The sequence below is a fragment of the Macrotis lagotis genome, chromosome 1 (genome assembly GCF_037893015.1).
Source record: "Macrotis lagotis isolate mMagLag1 chromosome 1, bilby.v1.9.chrom.fasta, whole genome shotgun sequence".
NCBI lineage: Eukaryota > Metazoa > Chordata > Mammalia > Peramelemorphia > Peramelidae > Macrotis > Macrotis lagotis.
In genome coordinates, this window is record NC_133658.1 from 141,210,506 (window position 1) to 141,234,207 (window position 23,702).

Consider the following 23,702-nt stretch of genomic DNA (forward strand, 5'->3'; position numbering starts at 1 on the left):
TTAATCTTTGGCACCCCTTCTCCAATCTAATACCTAGTATTTTTATGATTTTTCCCTAACTTGTCAGAGGTTCTCACTATAATGCTCCACAAACTTCTTCCCTGAACCTGTCTTCATGATCTAAAAGTCAGACTCTCTCTCAATTAAAATTCCTATTCTATTTGTGAACATTTCAGGGAAAAGGTATAAATAAATAAATTAAATTAAGAGATATTAATATAACTAGTATAGATTAATTTGATATTTTAAAGTTTAATAAGATTGAAATCCACATCAAGCGCTAGTGTCTCTTGCAGATTTTCTCATATATTATTTCACAGTTTATTTTTTTTTGCAAGGCACTGGGGTTAAGTGGCTTGCCCAAGGCACACAGCTAGGTAATTATTAAGTGTCTGAGTCCAGATTTGAACTCAGGTACTCCTGACTCCAGGGCCGGTGCTCTATCCACTGTGCCACCTAGCCACCCCTTATTTCACAGTCTTAAGAAAATATGGTATCTCTGGGAAAGCTAGATGTTGCAGTAGATAGAGCTGACCCTGGAGTTAGGAGAACCTGTGTCCAAATCTGGTCTCAAACAGTTGAAACTTACTAACAGTGTGACCTTGGGTAAGTCATTTAACCCCTTTGCCTTGTGTTCCCCTCCACCCCCTAAATAGAGTATCTCAAAGGAATACAATCAACTGAAAAGCAATTGTAACTTCTTTCTTCCCTTCTTCTATTTCCTTTTTCATATCATCATCGTGACTTCTCCCTTCCCCTGTACTTAACATCTCCCATTCAACTCTTGCTTCTCCTCTCAATTTAGAAAGCAATAAAAACAACTCCTTGTTACTAACATTTGTATGCAAATAAAATAATTTTTTAAAATTAAATTTCAATCTGCACTTGGAGTCTGCCACCTCTCTAGCAGGAGGTGGGGTAGCATGTTTCATCATGAAGCCTTTTAGAATTATGTTGAAGAGAGTTGTGCATCTTTTGAAGCTGTTAGTCTTTACAATGCTGTTATTGTACAAATTGATCTTTCTGATTCTGCTTATCTTACTCTGCATCAGTTCATACAAGTTTCTCTGAAGCCATCATTTCTAATTGAACATATATATATATATATACATGAATATGCAAATATGATATTTATATACCCGTAAGTTATTTAGTCATTTCTTAATTGGTGGGCACATTCCCTTAGTTTCCAGTTCTTTGAATCTGATATAGATACTTTTGTATACTTGAGTCTTTTTCCTCTTTTGTTTTTTTGGAGGTATCTACTTTATTTTTAAAAATTTTCTTTAATTTATTTACACATTACTAAAATATTATTATTGTAAGAGTAAACATAATACCACCTCTCCCTACAAAAATATAAAACCTCATGAGGAATAAAGTGAGAGAAAGAGAAAAAAATGCTTCTGTGTGTGTTCTGATACCATTAGCTCTGTCTCGGGTGAAACACCTTCTTTATCATAAGTCCATCATAGAAGTTACTTCCATGTTTTTCCACAGTTGCTGTTGCTGATTGTAATTCCCTCCATCCATTCCTCCTCACTACTATCTATTGAATTTTCTCTCTTCTTTCATTCTGTCCCTCTTATAAAATGTGCTGTGGGGCAGCCAAGTGACCCAGTGGACAGAGCACTGACCCTGGGGCCAAGATACCCAAGCCTACATCCCACCCCAGAGACCCAGCAACCACCCAGCCCCTTGGTCCGGACAGACCACCCAATCCTATCACCTTGCAAAAAGTAAAAAAGAAAATGTGTTATTTCTGACTATCCTCTCCTATGATCTACCCTCTCCTCTGTCATCCATTCATCCATATCTCCCCTTCCCTCCTCCTATCCCCTTCTCTCCTTTTTCCTTCTAGATGTCTATATCCTATTGAATGTGTATGCTGTTTCCTCTCTGAGCCATTTCTAAATGAGAATGAAGGCTCCCTCATCCCCCCCCACCTTTCCCCCTACATACCATTGCAAAATCTTTTTCTTGACTCTTTTACATGAAATATCTTAGCCTATTCTACCTCTCCTTTCTTTTACTCTCAGTACATTTCCCTTTCACCTATTAACTCCTTTTTTACAATATATTATATCTTCAAATTCAGCTCTCTCCTCTGCCTCATCTATAAAAGCTCCTTCTACCTGCTCTAATAAATGAGAAGGTTCATATAAATATTATCAGTATCATCTTCCCATGCAGGAATATATGCAGTTAATCATCATTAAATCTCATAAGTTACCCTTCTTGTCTGCACTTTCTATGCTTCACCTGAGTCCTGTACTTGGAGATCAAACTTAGTGTTCAGCTCTGGTCATTTCAGCAGGAACATTTGAAATTCCCCTGTATCATTGCAAGTCTATCTTTTCCACTTGGAAGAGGATGTTCAGTTTTGCTGGGTAGTTGATTCTCAGTTGCATTCCAAGCTCAGTTGCCTTCCAGAATATTATATTCCAAGCATTACAAGCCCTTAATGTAGATGCTGCTAAATCCTGTGTGATCCTGACTGTAGCTTCACGATATTTGAATTGTGTCCTCTTTGACTTGGGAGTTCTGGAACTTGGCTATAATATTCCCGGGGGTTGGGTTTTTTTTTTTTGGATCTCTTTCCAGAGGAGATTGATGGATTCTCTCAATTTCTATTTTGCCCTCTGCTTCTAAGATCTTAGGCAATTTTCCTGTAGAAATTCTTTAAAAATGAAGTCAAGGCTCTTTTCCTGATCATGACTTTCAGGTAGCCCATCAATTTTTAAATTACTTCTTCTGTATCTGTTTTTCAGATCAGTTGTTTTTTAATGAGATATTTCACATTTTCTTCTAGTTTTTCATTCTTTTGGTGTTGAATTATTGGTTCTTGATTTCTCACAAAGTCCTTAGCTTCCTTTAGTTCCATTTAACATCTGAAGGATTTGTTCTCCTCAGGCAGCTTTCTTATCTCCTTTTCCATCTGGCCAATTTTCTTTCTTAAAGCATTCTTCTCCTTATTAACTTTTTGAAATGTTTTAGCCATTTGACCTAAACTGGTTTTTAATGTTATTTTTTTGATCACCTTGACTAAACTGCTGACTTCATTTTCATATTTTTTCCTGGATCTTTCTCATTTCTCTTACCAATTTTTCTTCTGCCTCCCTTACTTGATTTTCAAAATCTTTTTTGAGGTCTGTAATAGCCTGAGCCTAATTTCTATATTTCTTGGATGCTTTAGATGCAGAAGCTTGAACTTTCTCATCTTCAGAGTATGTGTTTTGGTCCTCCATGGGACCAAAGTAATTGTCTATGGTCAAGTTCCTTTTTTTTCTGTTTATTCATTTCCCCAGGCTATGCCTGGTTTTGGGGGTGCTTTCTGAGCTTTTGAGTATCATTGGGACACCCTCACAAGGATCTCAGTTCCTTCAGTGTCTTATGGGAGGCTTTGACTGCTTTCTTGGTCTATGAATGATCACAAGCTCACCCCTTTTTCCCAGGGCTGTGAGGAGGGTCCCTGCTCTGTGGCAGTGTGGAGGCCTCAGACTGTGACCAGAGTCTGAATATGGACAAAACCCCAGAGTCCTGTCCAAGGGACAGAGGATAGACCTCAGCAGTCTTCCTCCACTCCCTTACCTTCCATGGGCTGCAGGGAGCAGGTGCTGGGCAGTTCCCTGCTGGGTGGCTCCACAGGCCTGCTTCTGTTTCCTGGGATCTGGCCTGCTCTGAGGAGGGTCATGCTGGCCTGGGCTTCATGCTCACTCTGGAAGAGGTTTCCCCACTGATCTTCCAAGTTGTGCTTGGTGCTCTCTGGAGTGGCTGGTCAGGAAACTGCTTCTGCTGCCAGGAGCTGGGGCTCCCAGGGACCCAGGTGCCCTGGGCCTGTTCCCAGAAGGCTAAAGCTCTTTTGTTCCAGCATGCTGCCACCCAACCCCATGGAATAGATCCTTTCTACTATTTTCCAGGTTACCTTGCCTCACTGGGTTTTTCTGTGGATTCTGTCTCTTGAAAATTTAGTTAGAGTCATAATTTTAAGGTTTTTGAAATATTTTTGAGAGAGCTCTTAAGAAAGGCTCTTCTCCTGTCACCCTCTTGGCTCCACCTTTTTCCTTTTTCTTTGATCTTTTTGGGCTATAGAAAGACTATGCTTAGTTTAATAGATTTTTTTTTTTAGACATGGTACTGTATTGCTGAATAGAGGAGGTGAACTAATTCACAGCTCTACTAACAGTGCATTAAAATGCTTGTTTTCCCATTGCCCCTTCAGTGTTTGTAATTTCCTTTTATATTTTTCACCTTTGTCATTGAACGTCATGAATGTGAAGTGGCACATCAGAGCTGTCTCAGTGTGAATTTCTCCATTAAGTGATTTAGAGCATTTTTTCTATATTGATATTGATAACTTGCATTTCTTCCTCTGAAAACTGCCTGTTTGTATATTTTGTCTATCAATTGGGGAATGTCTCTTATTCCTGTAAATTTGAGCCAGTTCACTAACTATCTTAAAAATGAGTCATCTGACAGTTTCCCCCAGTTCCCTACTTCTGATTTTAGCAGCATTGGTTTTATTTATTTAGTTTTTGCAAGGCAATGGGGTTGAGTGGCTTGCCCAAGGCCACGCACAGCTAGATAATTATTAAGTGTCTGAGACTGGATTTGAACTCAGGTATTCCTGACTCCAGAGCCAGTTCTCTGTGCCACCTAGCTGCCTGTATTGGTTTTATCTGTACCAAAACTTTTTAGTTTTATATAATCAGAATTGTTCATATCATCATCTTCTGTGATCTCTCTCTGTCTCTTACTTGGTCATGTGTTTTCCCTTATCCATAGATCTGACAAGTAATTTCTTCCTTGATCCTTTATAACTAAATTATGAACTTACTTGGAATTTATCTAGGTGGGTGACATGAGTTGATCCACACCTACCTTCTGTTAGGAAATTTTTAATTTTAGTTGATACTTAACTAAAATTTTTTATCACTTTCCTCTCAACAGAGAAGCAACATGTCATTTTGTAATAAATAGAATGCTGACCTTGGATAGTTTCTGTCCTGAAGGCAGCCCTGGCCTCAGATTCCATTGCCGTGGCTAGATATGTGAACATGGGGAAGTCACTTAACTTTTACAACTCTTGGGCTGCTATTTAAGATTGGATTCTGCAAACTTTGACCCAGTTAACCTCAACTCTGCCTGTTTTTTTAAGGTCTCACCAGCTAAGAATGTTTTTACTTTTGTAAATTGTTTTATTGTATCTAAAGGAGTCAGCTTTGACCCATGGGACATAATTTGCCTACTCCTGATTAGAGACATTAAGATATTTCCTCACAACAATTTATACTTTTTTCCTGATTCTAAGCACAACGGTTTTCCATTGTCTTACTCTTCCCCACGTTCTTAAATTATTTGCAATTGAAGAAGTTGTTGAATCTTTAATCATAGAATTTCTAGTAGTGTGATTATACTGTGACTGGAGAATCTTCCTAAGCCTTCTTGCTATACGAAATGTAAACTGGTTCAAACACTTAGCATATCCAAATTAATTTTTTAAAGCTATATTTGCTTCCAATTTTTAGGTGTAGTGCTACTAACATAGATGAAATGAACATTTTCCATCTTACCTAGTTTTAGTTTGAGGGAGCTCATGAGCAAGTGACAATTTTCCAAATTCATCTAAGGTCAGACTTAATTGTGTTTTACTTTAAATGGTTACTGAATTGTTTCATTGTCGATCATTTAAGATGTGGTAGATATACTCTTACCTACAGTGCCTTAGATCTAATTATTTCTCAAGAAAGGTGGAATATGGATGTTCAGTATGAAAGAAAATGCATTTGGATGAAGTCCTGAAGGGGGGACTTTATCCCTTCCCTTTGACATTTAGGAATATTTTTTTGTATCACTGTCTTAGCAGGAAGTAGGGAGACAGGGATGCTCATTTAGTAATCATGCCAAAGAATTAGGCTAAACACATTATGACTATAAGAGATAATCAGGGAACTTAATATCCTTTTTTTCCCATTGGTCACTATTTTCATCCTAATTTCATTCCTACTTATTACTGATTTTACAATGGAATATCCTATATTTAAATAATGTCTTCAGAATTTAATTTTAGTTGCTTTAATGTGCCACTGAAATAAATCAGACATATAAATGGAGGAATAAGGTATCTTTAATTAACATAATAGGGCTGTAAGGTTGTAGGATATCTGAATAAATGGATATTCTAACCCCCCATCCAAAAAAAAAAGAAACTTTTAAAAAAAGGTTTTTATACTTTTAGGAGGAAAAGGGGAGGCAGTCATATTAGATAGTGAAGTCTGATCATGAGACCCTCCCATAGCAATGTACCCCTTAGCATTTTATTCTGAGTTTATTTTTTTTACCCTTCTTGATCTAATTCACCATAAATTCCAATGAGTAACACAAGGATTTTAGAAAATACTTTGGCAGTTGATCTGGTTCAGTTTGGCTTTGTTTCCTAGTAAGCTCCTAGGGTGGGGACTTCAACCTAATTGAGATTAAAGGCCTCTAGAACAGGAATGCTAGGACATTACTACAATTCTGACATAACTGGAATTGTTCAGGGCTTTCTGACTGTCGATATGGTCTATTGACAGAGTAGTTAATATTAGATTTGATGTTAATACAATTCCATCAAATGTTACCTATTTCCTGGTATTAGACCAGATTGTCTAGTGACTGAGTTCTTTTATTTATGTAGGGAAAAAAGCATAATAAATGAAGCACATTTTATTTATCTTTTAGGGGACTGTTGCCCAAAGATTTTGTAGTTTATACCTACAGTGAGGAGGGGTCTCTGCTCACGGATCATCCTGATATGGAGGTAATTTTTTTCCTTTGCCCTTGGCACAAGACTTTTTAGAGGACTGTATTTTTCAAATGTCTTTGTTCAGGTACTTAGTGCACTTTTTATTTTTTAAAAGTCAGGAAATTATTCTTGGGAAATAAGATTTAATTCTGCTTACCAAAGCAAAAACAGAGGTCCCAGTATTGTACACATTTAAGAAAAGTAGCTAATACTTTTTGTACATTTGTAAGTAAATTTCTACAATTCTAGTTGAGGTCTTTAAATTTATATTGTATTGTATATTTTATATTTAAGTTTGCTGACTTGGGAACTAGCTCTTCTATAGTAAACCATTGACATTTTATTAATTTATTTGTTGTTCTGTATGCTAAAACTCTCATTGCTCACTGAAAACAACGACTAAATAGGTGTGGTCCTCTCTGCCTGGGAATCTCTCCTGGGGACAAAGCTGGCCTGGACCTGAGCAATTAATTACCATTTGTTGAATTTGGCTCTCCGTGATGTTTAGCTATAGCACAAGCAGTTCTACTTTTTTGTCTAAGCTAAGCAGCAGTGTATCTTGTTATTATCCCATTTAGCGGTTAAATATTTCCCTACTCCTTTTATTAAAATATGAATAAATTAAGCTTGTCTCTGTTGTATAAATTCAGATTCATAGTCTTTTGAGGACTGTTTTCTAGAATATTTGCTTATATTGAAAGTGAATTTTATTCCGTTGGAGTTTTCTCTGTTTTGAGAGATCTACTTTTCTTGATTTGCGAGTCTCTTACATTGAAAGAGTGGAGAGGAAAAACTTCTAGGGTATTTTTTGATAATGAAGGAGCAGATTCTTTTTATTTTTCCTTCCCTCTAAAAATAACTATATTCATGTCACTGATCAAATGATTTCTCCCTCTTTGATAAGTTTGGAGATCATCAGAGGCAGCAAAATCCTTGTTGTGAAAGAGGAAAACCTGAGTTTGAAAATCAGAATTTGAGGCTATATTCTGTTACTTGAAATTGAATTCAGCAAAGACTCCTTTTGTAACTAGGAGTTTTATTTTCTTCTCTGGAGAAATTAAGAGATTAGTTTAGATCAGAGGTGTCCTACAGCAAACTCCCTAGTATAACCCAATCCAAAATGTTTAGCAAAATATGTAAAAATCAATACAACCTGGATAATACGAATCCAAATCTATAGGAGTTTGAGATACTGGATTTGATGATTGCTAAGATGCATTTCAGTTCTAAATCTTCTGATCCTTTGCAATTTGTAGACAGGAAGATGAAGTAGAAAACACACAGATGCACACCCACACATTAACCTGCAAATTCACACACTAATGCACATACTTACTTTTTTCCATCAATGAACTTTAGGGTTCCTTTTTGAGTGATGTTAAGGGAAGCTGAAAATAGACTTCTCATAATTTTATTCTATCCATATAGAGGTTTCTTGTGATCAAGTTTTATTTGAAGATGTTTTTTAAGTAGCATCCTTGGAGATTGTGTCGTTGTGAGCTTACAAAATATTATTGTAGAATTTTATCTTTTAGGTTCTAGAAAGACAAACTAGAATTAATGAGTTTTTTTAAATTTGTTTGTAGATGAAAAATTGCCTCATAATCTAGGCAGATTAAAAATATTCTGAATTTGATATATTTCCTATTGTTCCAGCATTCTTTTTTTTTTTTTTTTTTTTTTTTTTTTTTTTTTTTTTTAGGTTTTTGCAAGGCAAATGGGGTTAAGTGGCTTGCCCAAGGCCACACAGCTAGGTAATTATTAAGTGTCTGAGACCTGTTTTGAACTCAGGTACTCCTGACTCCAGGGCCAGTGCCTTATCCACTGCGCCACCTAGCTGCCCCTCCATCATCCTTTAATGTGTAATATCAGCTGGAAGAAAATTATTTTCAAAATAAAATTGTCACCTGTAGAGAATTAGAAAAATAGAAAAATCTAATTTTAAATCACCATAAGATAGATAAACATTTGTCAGATACTGAAATAATGCTTATGTTTAGTGTGTAAATATTTTAAAGATATTTTTGGAGGTGAATAGAGCTTGTAAGCTGCTAAAGAAACAAGACTTTGTAAATGGTAATGGATTTGAATAGTCACTGACCAATGAATAGTTTAAGTTTTAAATAAAGGAACCATTACATTTATAAAATCATAACAATTCATAATTGTAACAAATTGACCCTCATGAGAAAACAACAGCATCCATCTTTAATGACAACAATAATAAAGTTTAGTTAACTGTTTTCTTGGCCTCGGTCCATCACAAGGTCCTCCTGTATACTAGAAGACTGACTACTCTTGCTCACTGTATCTGTGTCTTGAAAACATTTAAAACTTGATCCTGTGATTTCATTGATGTAAGGAACTCCTGAAGGAGGAACACCAACATCTGAACTGTTTACTGTCTTGGAGAATTAGCTGGGGCATTGAAAGATGAAGATCACTCAACCAGTGTGCACTGAGATGCTGAGCCTTGGTTTTCCTGACTCCATGGTCTTCATTCACTAACCTCATCACTGTTTTACAGTATAAAACTACCCATAATGCTGCCTTGTTTACTTCTAGGTTGGAATGTCATCAGGGCGGAACTGTTTGTTCTTAGCATCCTCTGGCCCTTCTGCCTAAGCATTTGTGTACTTATATTGTGGGAATGGAGAAACGGTATCTTTAAAAATTCCATTCTTAAGTCCTTATATGTAATGTAAGTTACAATCAAAGAGTTTTTGATAGTATAGAATTTAATTTCAGTGGTGACTTTTAGCAATAAGATTATTATGCAGATAATATTTTTTTTCTCATTTAGGATCATTGCCATTATCGGGGCTCTGTGGAAGGTGTCCCAAATTCATCTGTTGCACTTAGCATTTGTTTTGGGCTCAGGTAAAGCAATTTATTAAATTTTTTTATTTTAAAATTTTTTCTTAATCTCATCTCCACTTTTTTTATCTTCTTCCTATCTTTTTATCTCTGAAACTGTGGAAAATTTCAGGTATAACTGTTAGGGGTTTTTACTGTGTAATTTGAGTGTCATTGCTTTTGTCTGTTAATTTTGTAAATTACAGTTGTATAGGTGTAATGTGGTATGTAATGGAAAGATCACCAAGTTCTGAATCAGAAGGCTGGGATTCGTATCTAAGCTCTGCCACCAAGACAAGACTGTTCTCCACTCTGAACTTTCATTTCCTTATTTGTAAAATGGAGTGGTTAGTTTAAACAATCTCCCAAGAGCCTCTTATATTTAGTATTCTATGATTCATATAAGTTTGTTAATTTTTGAGAATATGAACTTTTTCTATTTAACTGAATTTTGCAATTCACTGATTTTGAAAGTCATTAAATTTTTAGGGGATTGCTCCATTTGGAGAGTGCCAGCTATGGGATTGAACCTCTAAAATCTAGTTCTCATTTTGAACACCTCATTTATCGTCTGGATAATGTTAAACAAGAACCTCTGGCTTGTGGAGTAACTACTAAAGACTTGAAGAAAGAAACCACAGAAAAGGAAGAGAAAAAGGAATTACAGAAACAATCTCTTAGTATGACTCAGCTGCTGAGGGTAAGGAAACTCCCTTGTGCCCTCTACTGTTCAGTTTTAAAAAGGTGTTCTTAACATGATCCATATAAACATATATGCAAAAAAAGATATTCTCTTTCTTTTCATCAATCTCCACTTGAAATTTGGCTTTAGTTAAAGGTAGTTAAAACTACCTTTAGTTAAGAATTTTTAAGTTACATGCTTCTGAAAAGGGGTTTTGTCATAGGTTTCACCAGACTGCTCAAGGGAGCCATGTCACAAGCAAGATTATGAACCTCTAGGTTAAAATTTTTTTTTTAAAAGATTTTATTTATTTTGAGTTTTACAATTTTTCTCCCATTCTTGCTTCCCTTCCCCCACCCCCCACAGAAGGCATTCTGTTAGTGTTTACATTAGTTCTATGTTATACATTGATCCCAGTTGAAAGTGATGACAGATAAATCATATTCTTTCTTTTTGAAATTAATTTATTTATTCTTATTTTGTACAAATAATATTTTTTATACGTTACTAAAATATTCTTGTTTAAGAGTAAGCATAATAGCCCCTCCCCCAAGAACATATAGATCCATGTAAGCGATAAAGTAAAGGGGAGAGAAAAAAATTAAAATTAAAAATAATAATAATAATAATAATAATAATAATAATAATAATAATAATAATAATAATAATTGTAGGTATGGTCAGGTGACACAGTGGATGGAGCATCAGCCCTGGAGCCAGGAGCACTGGCCCTGGAGCCGGTAGCACCTGAACCCAAATCTGGCCCCAGACACCCAACAGTCACCCAGCTGTCGAACCCCATGCTAGCCACCCCAACCTCACTGCCCTACAAAAACCAAAAAAAAAAAAAGACCCAAAATAAAATAAAATAGTAATAATAATAGTAGGGGCAGCTGGGTGGCAGACAGATCACTGGCCCTTGAGCCAGAAGCACCCAGGTCCAATTCTGGCCCTCCACCTAACAATCACCCAGCTGTGTGGCCCCAGGCAGGTCACCCAGTCCCATTTGCCCTGCAACACCCCCCAGAAAATAATAATAACAACAACAACAATAATAATAATAAAAATGTGCTTCAGTCTGTGTTCCAACACCTCCAGCTCTGTCGTAGGTGGATCACATTCTTTAGGATAAGTCCATCACAAAAGTTACTTCCATAGTTTTCCACTGTTGCCATTGCTGATCTCAACTCTCTCCATTCATACTTCTCTACTACCATGAACTATATTTTCTCTCTCCTTTCACTCTGTCTCTGCTGTAGGGTAGTTGGGTGGCACAGCAGGCAGATCCCCAACCCTGGGGCCAAGAGGCCCCAAACTCACATACCACCCCTTACCCGGCATCCACCCAGCCCTATGGTCCCGTACAGGCCATCCAATCCCAGCCCCTTGCAAGAAGTTTAAAAAAAGAAAATGTGTTATATCTGACCACTCTCCCCCCATGGTCCATCCTCTCCTCCATCATCCACATACCCCACCTTCCCCCGTCCCCCTTCTCTCCTTCCTACAGATGTCTATACCCTATTGAGTATCTATGCTGTTTCCTCTCCTAGCCACCTCTGATGAGGGCAAAGATTCCCTCATTCCCCCCTCACCTTCCCCGCTTCCATATCATTGCAATAGTTCATTGTAATAAAGAAAAATCTTCTTATATGAAATATCTTAGTCTATTCCTCCTCTCCTTTTTCTTTCTCCCATTACATTTCCCTTTTATCTATTGACTCCATTTTTATACCAAAATATATCTTCAAATTCAGTTTTCTCCTGTGCTTCATCTATAAAAGCTCCTTCTATTGGCTCTATTAAATGAGGTTCATATGAGTATTATCAGTATCATTTTTCTATACAGGAATACATGTGATTCATCATCATTAAGTCCCTCATATTTTCCTCTTCTCCTTCACTCTCTGTGCTTCTCTTGAGTCCTGTATTTGAAGAACAGAAGGTTTGATCTTCAAATAATAGCTCTGGCCATTCCAACAGGAACATTTGAAATTCCCCTGGTTCATTGAAAGTCCTTTTTCCCTGGAAGAAGACGTTCAGTTTTTTGGGTTTTTTTTTTAGGTTTTTTGCAAGGCAAATGGGGTTAAGTGGCTTGCCCAAAGCCACACAGCTAGGTAATTATTAAGTGTCTGAGACTGGATTTGAACCCAGGTACTCCTGACTCCAGGGCCGGTGCTTTATCCACTACGCCACCTAGCCGCCCCATGAGGACGTTCAGTTTTGCTGAATATTTGATTCTTGGTTGCATTCCAAGCTCTTTTGCCTTTCGGAATATTATGTTCCAAGCCCTACAAGCTTTTAATGTAGTTGCTGCTAAGTCCTGTGTGATCCTGACTGCAGCTCCACAACATTTGAGTTGTGTCCTTCTGACTGCTTGTAATATTTTCTCTTTGACTTGGGAGTTCTGGAGCTTAGCTGTAATATTCCTGCGGGTTGGGTTTTTTTTTTTTTGGATCTCTTTCTTGGGGAGGTCAGTGGATTCTCTCCATTTCTATTTTGCCCTCTGCTTCTAGGATATCAGGGCAATTTTCCTGTAATAATTCTTTGAAAATGATGTCAAGGCTCTTTTCCTGATCGTGACTTTCAGGTATTCCAATAATTTTTAAATTATCTTTCCTAAGTCTGTTTTCCATATCAGTTGTTTTTTCAGTGAGATGTTTCACATTTTCTTCTAATTTTTCATTCTTTTGGTTTTGAAGTATTGAGTCCTGATTTCTCGTAAAATCAGCAATCTCCCTGAGTTCTATTCTTTGTCTGAAGGATTTGTTTTCCTCAGAGAGCTTTCTTATCTCCTTTTCCATCTGGCCAATCCTGCTTTTTAAAGCATTCTTCTCCTCAATAACTTTTTGAACTGTTTTATCCATTTGACCTATGCTGGTTTTTAACATGTTATTTTCTTCAGCATTTTTTTGGATCTCCTTGACTAAGCTGCTGACTTCATTTTCATATTTTTCCTGCATCTCTCTCATTTCTTTTCCCAATTTTTCCTCTATCTCCCTCACTTAATTTTCAAAGTCTTTTTTGAGCTCTGTCATGGTCTGAGCCCAATTTCTGTTTTTCTTGGAGTCTTTAGATGCAGGAGCTTATGCTTCCTCATCTTCAGATTGAGTGTTTTGATCCTTCTTGGGAATCACAGGCAAAGTATTTCTCAATGGTGCTCCTCCTTTTTCTCTGCTTACTCATTTTCCCAGCCTGAGCCTGGTTTTGGGGTGCTTCCTGAGCTTTTGGGATACTCCCACAAGGGTCTCAGTGTGTGAGGCTCTGTCTTCCCTCCTGGTCTGTGAATGACCATATGTGCCCCGCTCTGCCATTGGGCTGAGGTAGGGGGGGCCCTGATGTTCTATGGGGGGGCCTGGACTGCAATCAGGATCTGAATGTGGGCAGAACCCGAGTCCTGTTCCAGGGGCAGAGCTCAGCTGTCTCTCTTCACTCCCCTTCCTCAGCTCAATGGGCTCATGCCCTGGGGGGCTCCTGCTTACGGACTCCATCTGCTTCTGGTTCCTGGATCTGGGCTGTTGCTGCCACGCTGCTCTCTGTGTACCCTGAGGGCTGGGCTTCATGTGCTCACTCTGGCAGAGGCCCGGTCCCCCCCTAATTCCCCCAATTTGTGCCCAGTGCTCCCCGGGGTGTAACTCAGGAAACTCCCCCCACTGCTGTGAGCTGCGGCTCCCAGCGCCCTGGGGCTGCCTCTGGGAGGCTGAAGTTCTTTCACTCTGGTGGGCCACCCCTCCAACTCTGGGGAGCAGAGCCTTTCTGCTCTTTTCCAGGTTACCTTGGGTTGGAGAACTGCCTCACTATATCCCTCTGTGGGTTCTGTTTCTTGAAAATGTGGTTAGAGTACTTAGTTTATAAGTTTTGCTCTAGAGCAACTGAGAGAAGGTCCTCTCCTGTTGCCATCTTGGCTTCACCCCACCCTAGGTTAAAATTTTCATGCATTCCTTTAGAAATAGATCAGATGCTAAGTAGTATCAGGCAACAGACTTAAGAAAGCTTGATAAGCATTATTATGAGCCCTATACTTATAGTGTAACTGTGTTATTTAATAATGGATGCATTTTTTCACAATATAATTGTGAGCATTTAAATAGTGTTTATTAGAAGTCAGGCACTGTGCTAAATTCTTTATAATTACTGTTTTATTTAATCTTCACAATAATCTTGAGTCTTTATTTGATGTATGGAGAAACTAAGACTGACATGTTAAGTGACTTGCCCAGGGTCATATAGATAATGTCTAAGACTGAATTTGTACTAGGGTCTTATTGACTCTAGGCCTGGTGTACTCTCCATTATGCCATCTAGCCCCCCCCGCCCATTATCATTTTGTCACAGTATTATATAATCAGAAATGATACATAAATGTTGTGACCACTGAGCATTTGGAATACTGTGGTGGTATACTTTATTTCATGGTAGAATGCAATGAGATATTCTAATATCTGATTTGTAGGCACAAAATGGAATGGTAATCTGAGCTGTGAGACACACAATTAAAATTGGTTGGACACAGTAAATTTCTCTTAGAAATGTTTGATTTTAAGGAATTCCTGGGATTGTGGATTTTGCTTGTAGCAAAAAGCAAAGAAACCAGGCTGAAATAGTCTCATAAGTCTGATACTAAGACTTACAGGTTCTTAGATTTGTTCGGTTCCATTCTACAAGCTTTCATTAAGTTTTTAAACAAACAATTGTAAGGTATTGCTAGGCAGTAAATTCAAGGGCAAAAATGAAACTGTGATTGCTCTCCAGAAATTTACATCCTTTATAGTTGATACAGTACAAATAAATAAATACAACGTGTATACAAAAATAAATACAAAACCAATATAAACATATTTAGATAGATTTTAGATGTAGATTCAGGATCCATTTCATGGGGCCAAAATGGCAGAGTAAAGACCTTGCCTGAACTGCCCCAGATTCCCTTCTACATTACATTAAAATATCACTTCAAATTGAATTCTGGAATGGCGGAATCAACAAATGGTCAGAGTGAAACAATTTTATTACCCTGGACAGCTTAGGAAATCAGCAAGAAAAGTCAGTCTCATTGGGTGATGTGTTGAACCTGGAGCTAAGCTTGGTCTATACAGCCCCAGACCATAGCAGACTTTGATGTGTAGATGCATCTGTAGCTGAGGCATCACCAGAAAGTGTGCTGGGCAGGAGGAACTTATGGTCAATGGTTACTAGTCACACATACCCTGCCACACCCTATCTTAAATTGAGTCCATGACTTGGTCATTTTGACTCTAAAGTAGAAAGGACCAATTTAAGCCAGACTTTTGGGGGAAAGTTTGTTGATAATGTTGTCCAAAAGTGGAATGGATTATTTGGAGGACAGTCTTCAGATAGGAGGGTGGACAACCACTTGCTAGGCTCACTAACATTGGGTCTTTCCTTCTGAGGTCACCTCAAACTCTTTAATTCTCCGTTTCTGTGATTAATTTTTTGGAGGCAACAACAACTGAGAGAGTTAGAAAAGACCTCTAGGAGGTGCCACTTGATATGAGACATGAATGTAGCTAGTGGTTCTTCCAGGTGGATGTGAAATGGGAGAATGTTTCTAACCTTGGGGGGTTAAGTGTGCAAAGTTCCCCACAGAGTGTTTGGGGAAGAGTAAGTAGAAAACTTTGGTCAGAATAGAATATACGAAGGAGAATGAACCTGGTAAGATAGACAGGAGACAAGCAGGAAGCTTGAATGCCAAATAGATGAGTTTGTATTTTTTTCATAGAGGGAATACCAAGCTATAGCAGTTCTTAAGCAAGAATAATATGGTCCAGCCTGCCCTTTAAAGATATCCATTTGACCACTACTGGGTCTATGCCCTGAAGAGATGATGGAAAAGGGTAAAAACATCACTTGTACAAAAATATTCATAGCAGCCCTGTTTGTGGTGGTAAAGAACTGGAAATCAAGTAAATGTCCTTCAATTGGGGAATGGCTTGGCAAACTGTGGCATATGCATGTCATGGAACACTTGTTCTATTAGAAACCAGGAAGGATGGGGATTCAGGGAAGCCTGGAGGAATTTGCATGAACTGATGCTGAGTGAGATGAGCAGAACCAGAAAAACATTGTACACCCGAGCAGCAACATGAGGGTGATGATCAACCTTGCTGCACTCGCTCATTCCATCGATGCAGCAATCAGGGACAATTTTGGGCTGTCTGCGATGGAGAATGCTATCTGTATCCAGAGAAAGAACTGTGGAGTTTGACCAAAGGCCAAGGACTATTACCTTTAATTTAGAAAAAAAGAAACTGATATCTTATTGTCTGATCTTGCTTTCTCTTATATTTTATGTCTCTTCCTTAAGGATATGATTTCTCATCACATTCAACTTAGATCAATGTATATCACAGAAACAATGTAAAGACTGGCAAATTGCCTTCTGTGGGGGGTGGGGGAGGGAAGTAAGATTAGGGGGAAAATTGTAAAACAAAATAAATAAAATAAAAAGATATCCATTTGATAACGATGTGTCTTCACTCCCGTTCACATACTTCACAAAACTTTGCAGACTAGATCTTCTGTAAGTTTGTTTTATAATTTTAAGTAAGCCCTTTCTACAGAATGGCAGTCCTTTTATTCCTCCTCCTTAATTGATTTTACACTCTCACTTAGCATCATATTTCACAGAAAAAAATGGAGACCTTCCACTTTTCCCCATTCCTCATTACTTAGATATCTTTCAGTACTGTGTCCTTCTTCACTTCTCCTTTTTTTTTTGGCAGACAGTGACCTTAAGCTAGTGACCTTAAGTATCTGAGGCCGGATTTGAACTCCAGTCCTCCTGACTCCAGGGCCAGTGTTATCCACTGCGCCACCTAGTTGCTTCCCCCTTCTTCACTTCTGACTTGCTAACACAAACCCCCCTCCAAATACAAGTGATCCTATTTCATCTCATTCTCCCATAGGTGACCCCCCCTCTAGCATCCCTGCTCTATCAATAATCTTCAGTCTCTCACTGTTTCCTACTGCCTACAAACATGATTTTGTCTTGCCCATCCTTATAAAATATTCTCTCAGTCTGTCTGAACATTCTAGCTTTTATGCTATACCTCTTCTCTCTCTCTCTCTCTCTCTCTCTCTCTCTCTCTCTCTCTCTCTCTCTCCCTCCCTCCCTCCCTCCCTCCCCCTCCGCCCGTTCATTTCCTTGAAAAGGCCTTCTTACAACAGATAACTATTTTCTTTCCTCTCATTTTGTTCTATTTTTTGCAGTCTGGCTTCACCTGAAGCTTTAACTTCAGTGTTACTGATTGGTTATCTCTTAATTGGCAAATATAATAGTCTTTTTTTTTTTTAAGGTTTTTGCAAGGCAAATGGGGTTAAGTGGCTTGCCCAAGGCCACACAGCTAGGTAATTATTAAGTGTCTGAGGCCGGATTTGAATCCAGGTACTCCTGACTCCAAGGCCGGTGCTTTATCCACTATGCCACCTAGCTGCCCTAATAGTCTTCTTTTAATTCTGTTTCTTTTTTATCTTAATGTAGCCACTGATACACAGTCAACATCTCCCTGATGCTTTCTTTAAGTCTTCAGAACCCTCCTTTCTCCCGTTCTTCTCTTACCTTTCTGACTACTCTTAGTCTTTCAGTATCCTTTCCTGAATCTTTATCCTAGTTCCATCCACTAGCTTGGGGAGAGACCCCCGGACTTTCTACTTTATCTATACTTTTTCATTTGATAATCTATAATCAACTCTGTTACTTTCAGTTTTTATCTTTATATAGATTTCTCTCAGATCTGCTTTTCCTCCCTTTCTCTCTTCTTTCCTTCCTTTCCTCTCTTTCCTAACTTCTCTATTGCTATTGAGGGTACCACCATCTTTCTAATCACCCTGCCTCAATGTCATCCTCATTTCCTTATTCTATCTCACCTCTCCCACCACATCCAACCAGCTGTGAGGACCTGTTCTTTCTACTTTTGTAACAGTTCTTAAATACCACCTTTCTCCTCTGACACTGCCACTTTATCACCTCACATATGAACTACTGAAAAATGGATTTCCCTTTCTTAGGTCTCTCCACATTCCAGTCTATCCTCTGCTCAGCTGTCAAACATGGTTCTGATCTCTCTTCATTTCATAACTCCATGGCCCCCTCTTACCTCCAAGATTAAATATAAAATCATTTGTCTTCTGAAGATTTTCATATCCTGAGCTCTTCTTACCTTTTCAGTCTTCTTACTTCTTACTCCTCTCCATATGCTCTGCAATCCAGCGACATTTGCCTCCTTGTTGTTCTTTACAAAAGACACAGCTTCTGTCTTAATTCATTTTCACTGGTAGTCCCCTTTCTTAGAATTCTCTTCCTTCTTATCTCCACCTCCTGGTTTCTTTGGCTTCCTTTAACTTACAGTTAAAGTATTACCTTCTACAAGAAGTGTTTCCCAGTCCTCCTTCATACTTTCCTTAATGCCACCTTAATACTTCCCTCTGAGAGTACTCCCCAATTTATTTTGTTAATAAATATATGTTTGTGCATGCATATATATATATATATATAATATGCAAATAACTATATCTATATCTGTATATCTTGTTTGGACAAAGTTGTTTGCATGTCATCTCTAGACTATGAGTTTCTTAAAAGCAGGGACTTTTTTTTTGCCTTTCTTTGTATTCCTACTATTAGGAAAATTCTGGGCACATTGTAGGTCCTTAATAAATGCTAGTTGATTGATTATTAGAAACACTGAGCCAGCTACTAATATAATTATGTGTTAAAATGAAGTATTAAAACTTTACTAAGGTACTATCTTGATCAGACAAAAACCATATTGCTTTTGGTTTCATAGAAGATAGGAAAACTCAAGCTACAGTGGCTGATTATGAATCTCCATTAAGGATAGATTATTACCATAGTCTTCTTTTTTAATTTATTTTTAATTTTATTTTTTTGCAAGGCAGTGGGGTTAGTTAAGTGACTTCCCCAGGGTCACACAGATAAGCAATTATTAAGTGTCTGAGGTCAGATTTGAACTCAGGTCCTCCTGACTCCAGGGCCAGTCCTCCTTCCACCTAGCTGCCCCACCACACACAGTCTTCTAAAAGCTTTTGTTAAATAGAAATTAAAGAGCAAGCCCATCAAAAATAAGGGAAGCAAGGGCTCTTCAAGAGTGGGTGGTAACTACTATTTCCCATAATTGCTGTAGGTAAGTAGCAAACTTGTCCCTGTAATGTAGAAGTAGATTTCTATTTGGTGAAAAAAAGAAACCGAAAAATTGTTCCAAACGTTAGTATTTTCTATTTAAGTTCAGTGATTTCAGAAAACCTAAAGTCTACATTTGAAAACTTGTGTAACCTTGAAAAAAACTGTTTTGTCTTAGTTAGAAACATAATTTAATTTCTGAAATAGTTTTCTCCCTTATCTATGATGACTTCATAATATGATCAGTTGTTTTCTTTTTTAATAATTAGTTGGTAATGGTAAATTAGCAAATTAGTTGGTAAATATTTGGTAATATTTTTTCTAATTATATGAAAAAACAATCTTTAACATTATTTTTACAGAATTTTCTAAATTTTTTCTCCTTCTCTTCTTCCTAAAACATTAAGAAATTCGATTTGGATTAAATATATGCAATCACGTAAAACATATTTCATTATTAGTCATGTTGTGAAAGAATAAACATCCCAAAAGGAAAAAAAAATTAAGGGAACAGTATGCTTTGATTTGTATTCAGAGTCCATTAGTTCCTTCTCTGGATGTGGATAGCATTTTCTGTCATGAGACCTATGGAATTGTCTTTGGATCATTCTGCTGAGAGGACCTAAGTCATTCATAGTGGATCATCATACAGTGTTGCTATTACTACATACAATATTCTCCTGGTTCTACTGATTTCACTTTATAACAGTTCACGTAAATCTTTTCAGGTTTTTCTGAAATTTACCTCTGCGCTTGTATTCTTAAATTATAAAGGATTAGGGTGTGTTTGTATGTGTGACTCCTTGAATTTACTTGCCTTTATGATTATTCTCTTGGCAGAGAAAAAGAGCTGTCCTTCCACACACCAGATATGTGGAGCTGTTCATAGTTGTAGACAAAGAAAAGGTGAGATTGTTGAATATTTTCCTTATTTGAAAAGATAAGCAAAGAGCGAGTGTGTTGCTATGAGGAAAGTTCAACATTTTTCTAATTTGAAATATCTTTCCTAGGAATTCTTATCACATTCTTATAGATTACTTTGACCAAATCTTTTCTGACTATGAAGGCAGGTACTGAGACCTCTTTTAATTAGATACCTTAATGAATACGAATCAAGTCCATCAGGTGCTAGTATATTTGGTCAGATTCTTCCACTTACTCAAATTTTAAATAGCTGTGTATCTTTTTAAGCTGAAATTATTGTACATGAAAGTTGAACTGGAATTAACAAAGGAATAGCAGAAAGATAAAAATCTTTCAGCCCTGTTTGATGCAATGATCCAGTGAACCCATTGGGTAATCAGGAAGTTTGCTTGTTCATAAGATGATATGCTTATGAAGGTAACCATTGAAAAAATTGCCTTTGTTCTTGGTTTCTTTGTATGATACTGTCAACATTGCTCTTGGAAATTCAGAAAAATTAATGTGATTAGCAGTCCCTTCTAGGTTGTATGTGTAGGAATGATGATCATTGTAAATTATATACACATATCTGTTTATAGATACATACTCACACACCTTCAATTCTATATTTGTGAAAAAATAAAGCTAAATATTGACAGTATCATGAATCTGTTTGATTTCTACATGAATCTGTATTTGGTGGGATAGGTTCAGAGTACATTTAGTAACATTCTGATTTGTTTATTTGGGGTTCATTACCTTTAAGGGATAAAAAGGAATAAAGCACAAGAAAGATAAATCAATGTGAGTTATGTCCCTAATAATGGTTAAATAACATCTCAAGTGTGTGTTCAACAAATCACATAAGTAGATATTTCATTATTTCAAGGGTACTTGTAACTGCATATGCTGTGACCCTAGAAGAGATGTTATATTGAAGCAAAAAGTTTGAATGTAAATATCTAAATTTTATTCAGCCCTTTCTATTACTAATTTGATTAAAAAAGAACTACTTTCAATTTGTGTATCTTTTTAAAAGTAAAAATATTTTTATAAAACAGTGCTATAAATTATCTTGAATATTTACCCCTTGGTTAAATTATTAACATTTTCTTACACCATATGTAAATCACAGAAGATTTTCCCCTGCATTTGTTGAGAATTTCCTTGTTAGAATGTCCCTTTTGCCAGTTAAAACACAGGTTTAGTCTCTTTGTGTTCACATAGTATTAAGACAGCCTTCTGTTTCAATGAAGAAAATCAGTCACGCCTATTTTTTTAGTTTATATGACAGACGAACTACTTTACTATTTCAATTTTTAAAAAGTAGTCATCAAACTCTAGTCACAAATAAAATCTTGCACATGAAATGATTGATGATGATACCTTAAACCTGTCCTTCTTTGACTTATCAAAAAAAAATGTTCATAAATTTTCTTAGACCAATCAGTCTCAAATACTTTTGTTCATGGTACACTATTCTCTGATATGAGGGATCATGACCCACTAAACACATAAATTAGCAACAGTTTTGGAGTCAGGAGACTTGCATTTGTAGTTTCCCTTCAGTAAAAGCAGTTGTATTTGTTGAATTCTTTGAAAGCTTCAATGTCTGAAGTGTTTTGAGGTTAATGTCTACATGTAATAGAAAAGTTTTGTTTATTTTGTGACTATTTATGATTATGCCATATTTGCCAAGTCAAATTTATATTAGAAAATTTTTTTCTTTTATCTATAAAAATGTAAAATTTTATGATGTAATCTTGAGAATTATTGTTTTTTTACTGATCTGACAATAACTTTTAAACGCCATCATCTTCAGAAGGTTAATTACTAGGCAGTTTTATTTAATTTTGTGCCAAGGTGGCTCATGCCTACTGAAGTATTTTTGTGACCTGCCTTTATGGAGGGCATACTTCACATCACTGATAAATCACATCTTTTGAAACATCAAAGTATAAAACCTTTTGAACTATAATATTCTGAAATCTCTTTTATTTTTAAATAAGTATAAATTTGGTCTAAATATTATATTAACTTTTTCCTGACTTTTAAGCCCTTGCTAATTTGGAAGAATATTTGGGTTATTTCATGTTTATGAAAAATAGATTTCATTTTGCATTTAATTTCCTTTTTCTTTTTAGAGTGCCTTCTACAGATTGTCCTTAACTTTATTTTATTTTATTTTGTAATATTTTATTTACCTTTTCAGCTATATGCAAGGTTTTGAGTTTTATATTTTTGTCCCTTTCTCCCTTCCCTCCCCTACAGAAAATTATCTAATATAGACTAAACATAGATCCATATTAGTCATGTGAAAGAAGAATCAAATAAAATTAAATAAAAAATGAGATTGTACTTAATTTTTGATATAGATGTAATATTTGTAAAGTAATCACATTAAATTGTATTTTTTAAAAATTCCTTCTCAGACTTTACTCTTGTCATTTCGCTTATCCTTATAATCATTTTCTTTCTTTTTCAGTATGACATGATGGGGAGTAATCAGACTGCTGTGAGGGAAGAGATGGTTCATTTAGCAAACTACTTGGATAGTGTGAGTTGTGGTTTTTGGCATGATAAAATATTCATTGTTTATATCAGAACTTCAGAATTGATTATAAATTTCTCAATTTGAGCTCCAAATCACCCAGGGACTTGGTAGTGTTTAACTTTAAATCTTACAGAGCTTTATTTTGTAGATTTGCAGACTGTCCTACTTTGTGATACTTTTTATGTTTGAGACAGAAGTAAAGCTATAGTCAAAGTAAAGGTGACTTTAAAACTATAAAACCCTAATTTTTATGGAACATATGTTCTCTCTAAGGTTGATCCTATCACTTTATAATATGTGAAGCTTGACTATAGTATTATTTGATTGATAGTTCCCTTAAAATATTTGTTATGTAATTTGCATTGAACTTAATACCTTTAGTAATGTTGCTTCAATTAACATTGTCTTTTTGTGAATAGAGTGAATGCTATTAGATGAGGAAAATCTGTATCAACTTGTTTGCCCTCAAAAATAATTGTCTAGAAGTATTTGACTTTTATTGACAATACCTCCATATTCTTATTTGGAAAAAATTTAAAATAAGAATTCCCTTCTATAGTTAAAACTTTGGTAGATAAATATTCACACTAAATAATCGAAGCTAGGCTTTATAGAAGTGCTTTCAGGTTTGCCTAGTACATATATATATATATATCTTATTTGACCTTCACAGTAACCCTAGTAGGTAGGTGTCATTATTGTCCTCATTTTATGAATGAGGAAATTGACACGAAATAAGGGGCAGTGACTTACCTAGGGTCTT

General features: G+C 36.5%; 1 protein-coding gene across 2 annotated transcripts in view; it reads left to right on the forward strand.

Annotated features, from left to right (window-relative positions):
• Nucleotides 1-23,702, forward strand: part of ADAM9 (ADAM metallopeptidase domain 9) — a 116,725-nt gene that overhangs the window by 30,301 nt on the left and 62,722 nt on the right. For both annotated transcript variants that reach the window (XM_074208954.1, XM_074208950.1), the window contains exons 4-8: nt 6,724-6,802; nt 9,591-9,667; nt 10,133-10,343; nt 20,323-20,388; nt 22,871-22,942. In XM_074208954.1, the coding sequence (XP_074065055.1) occupies nt 6,724-6,802; nt 9,591-9,667; nt 10,133-10,343; nt 20,323-20,388; nt 22,871-22,942 (505 nt within the window). The remainder of the gene's footprint in view (nt 1-6,723; nt 6,803-9,590; nt 9,668-10,132; nt 10,344-20,322; nt 20,389-22,870; nt 22,943-23,702) is intronic.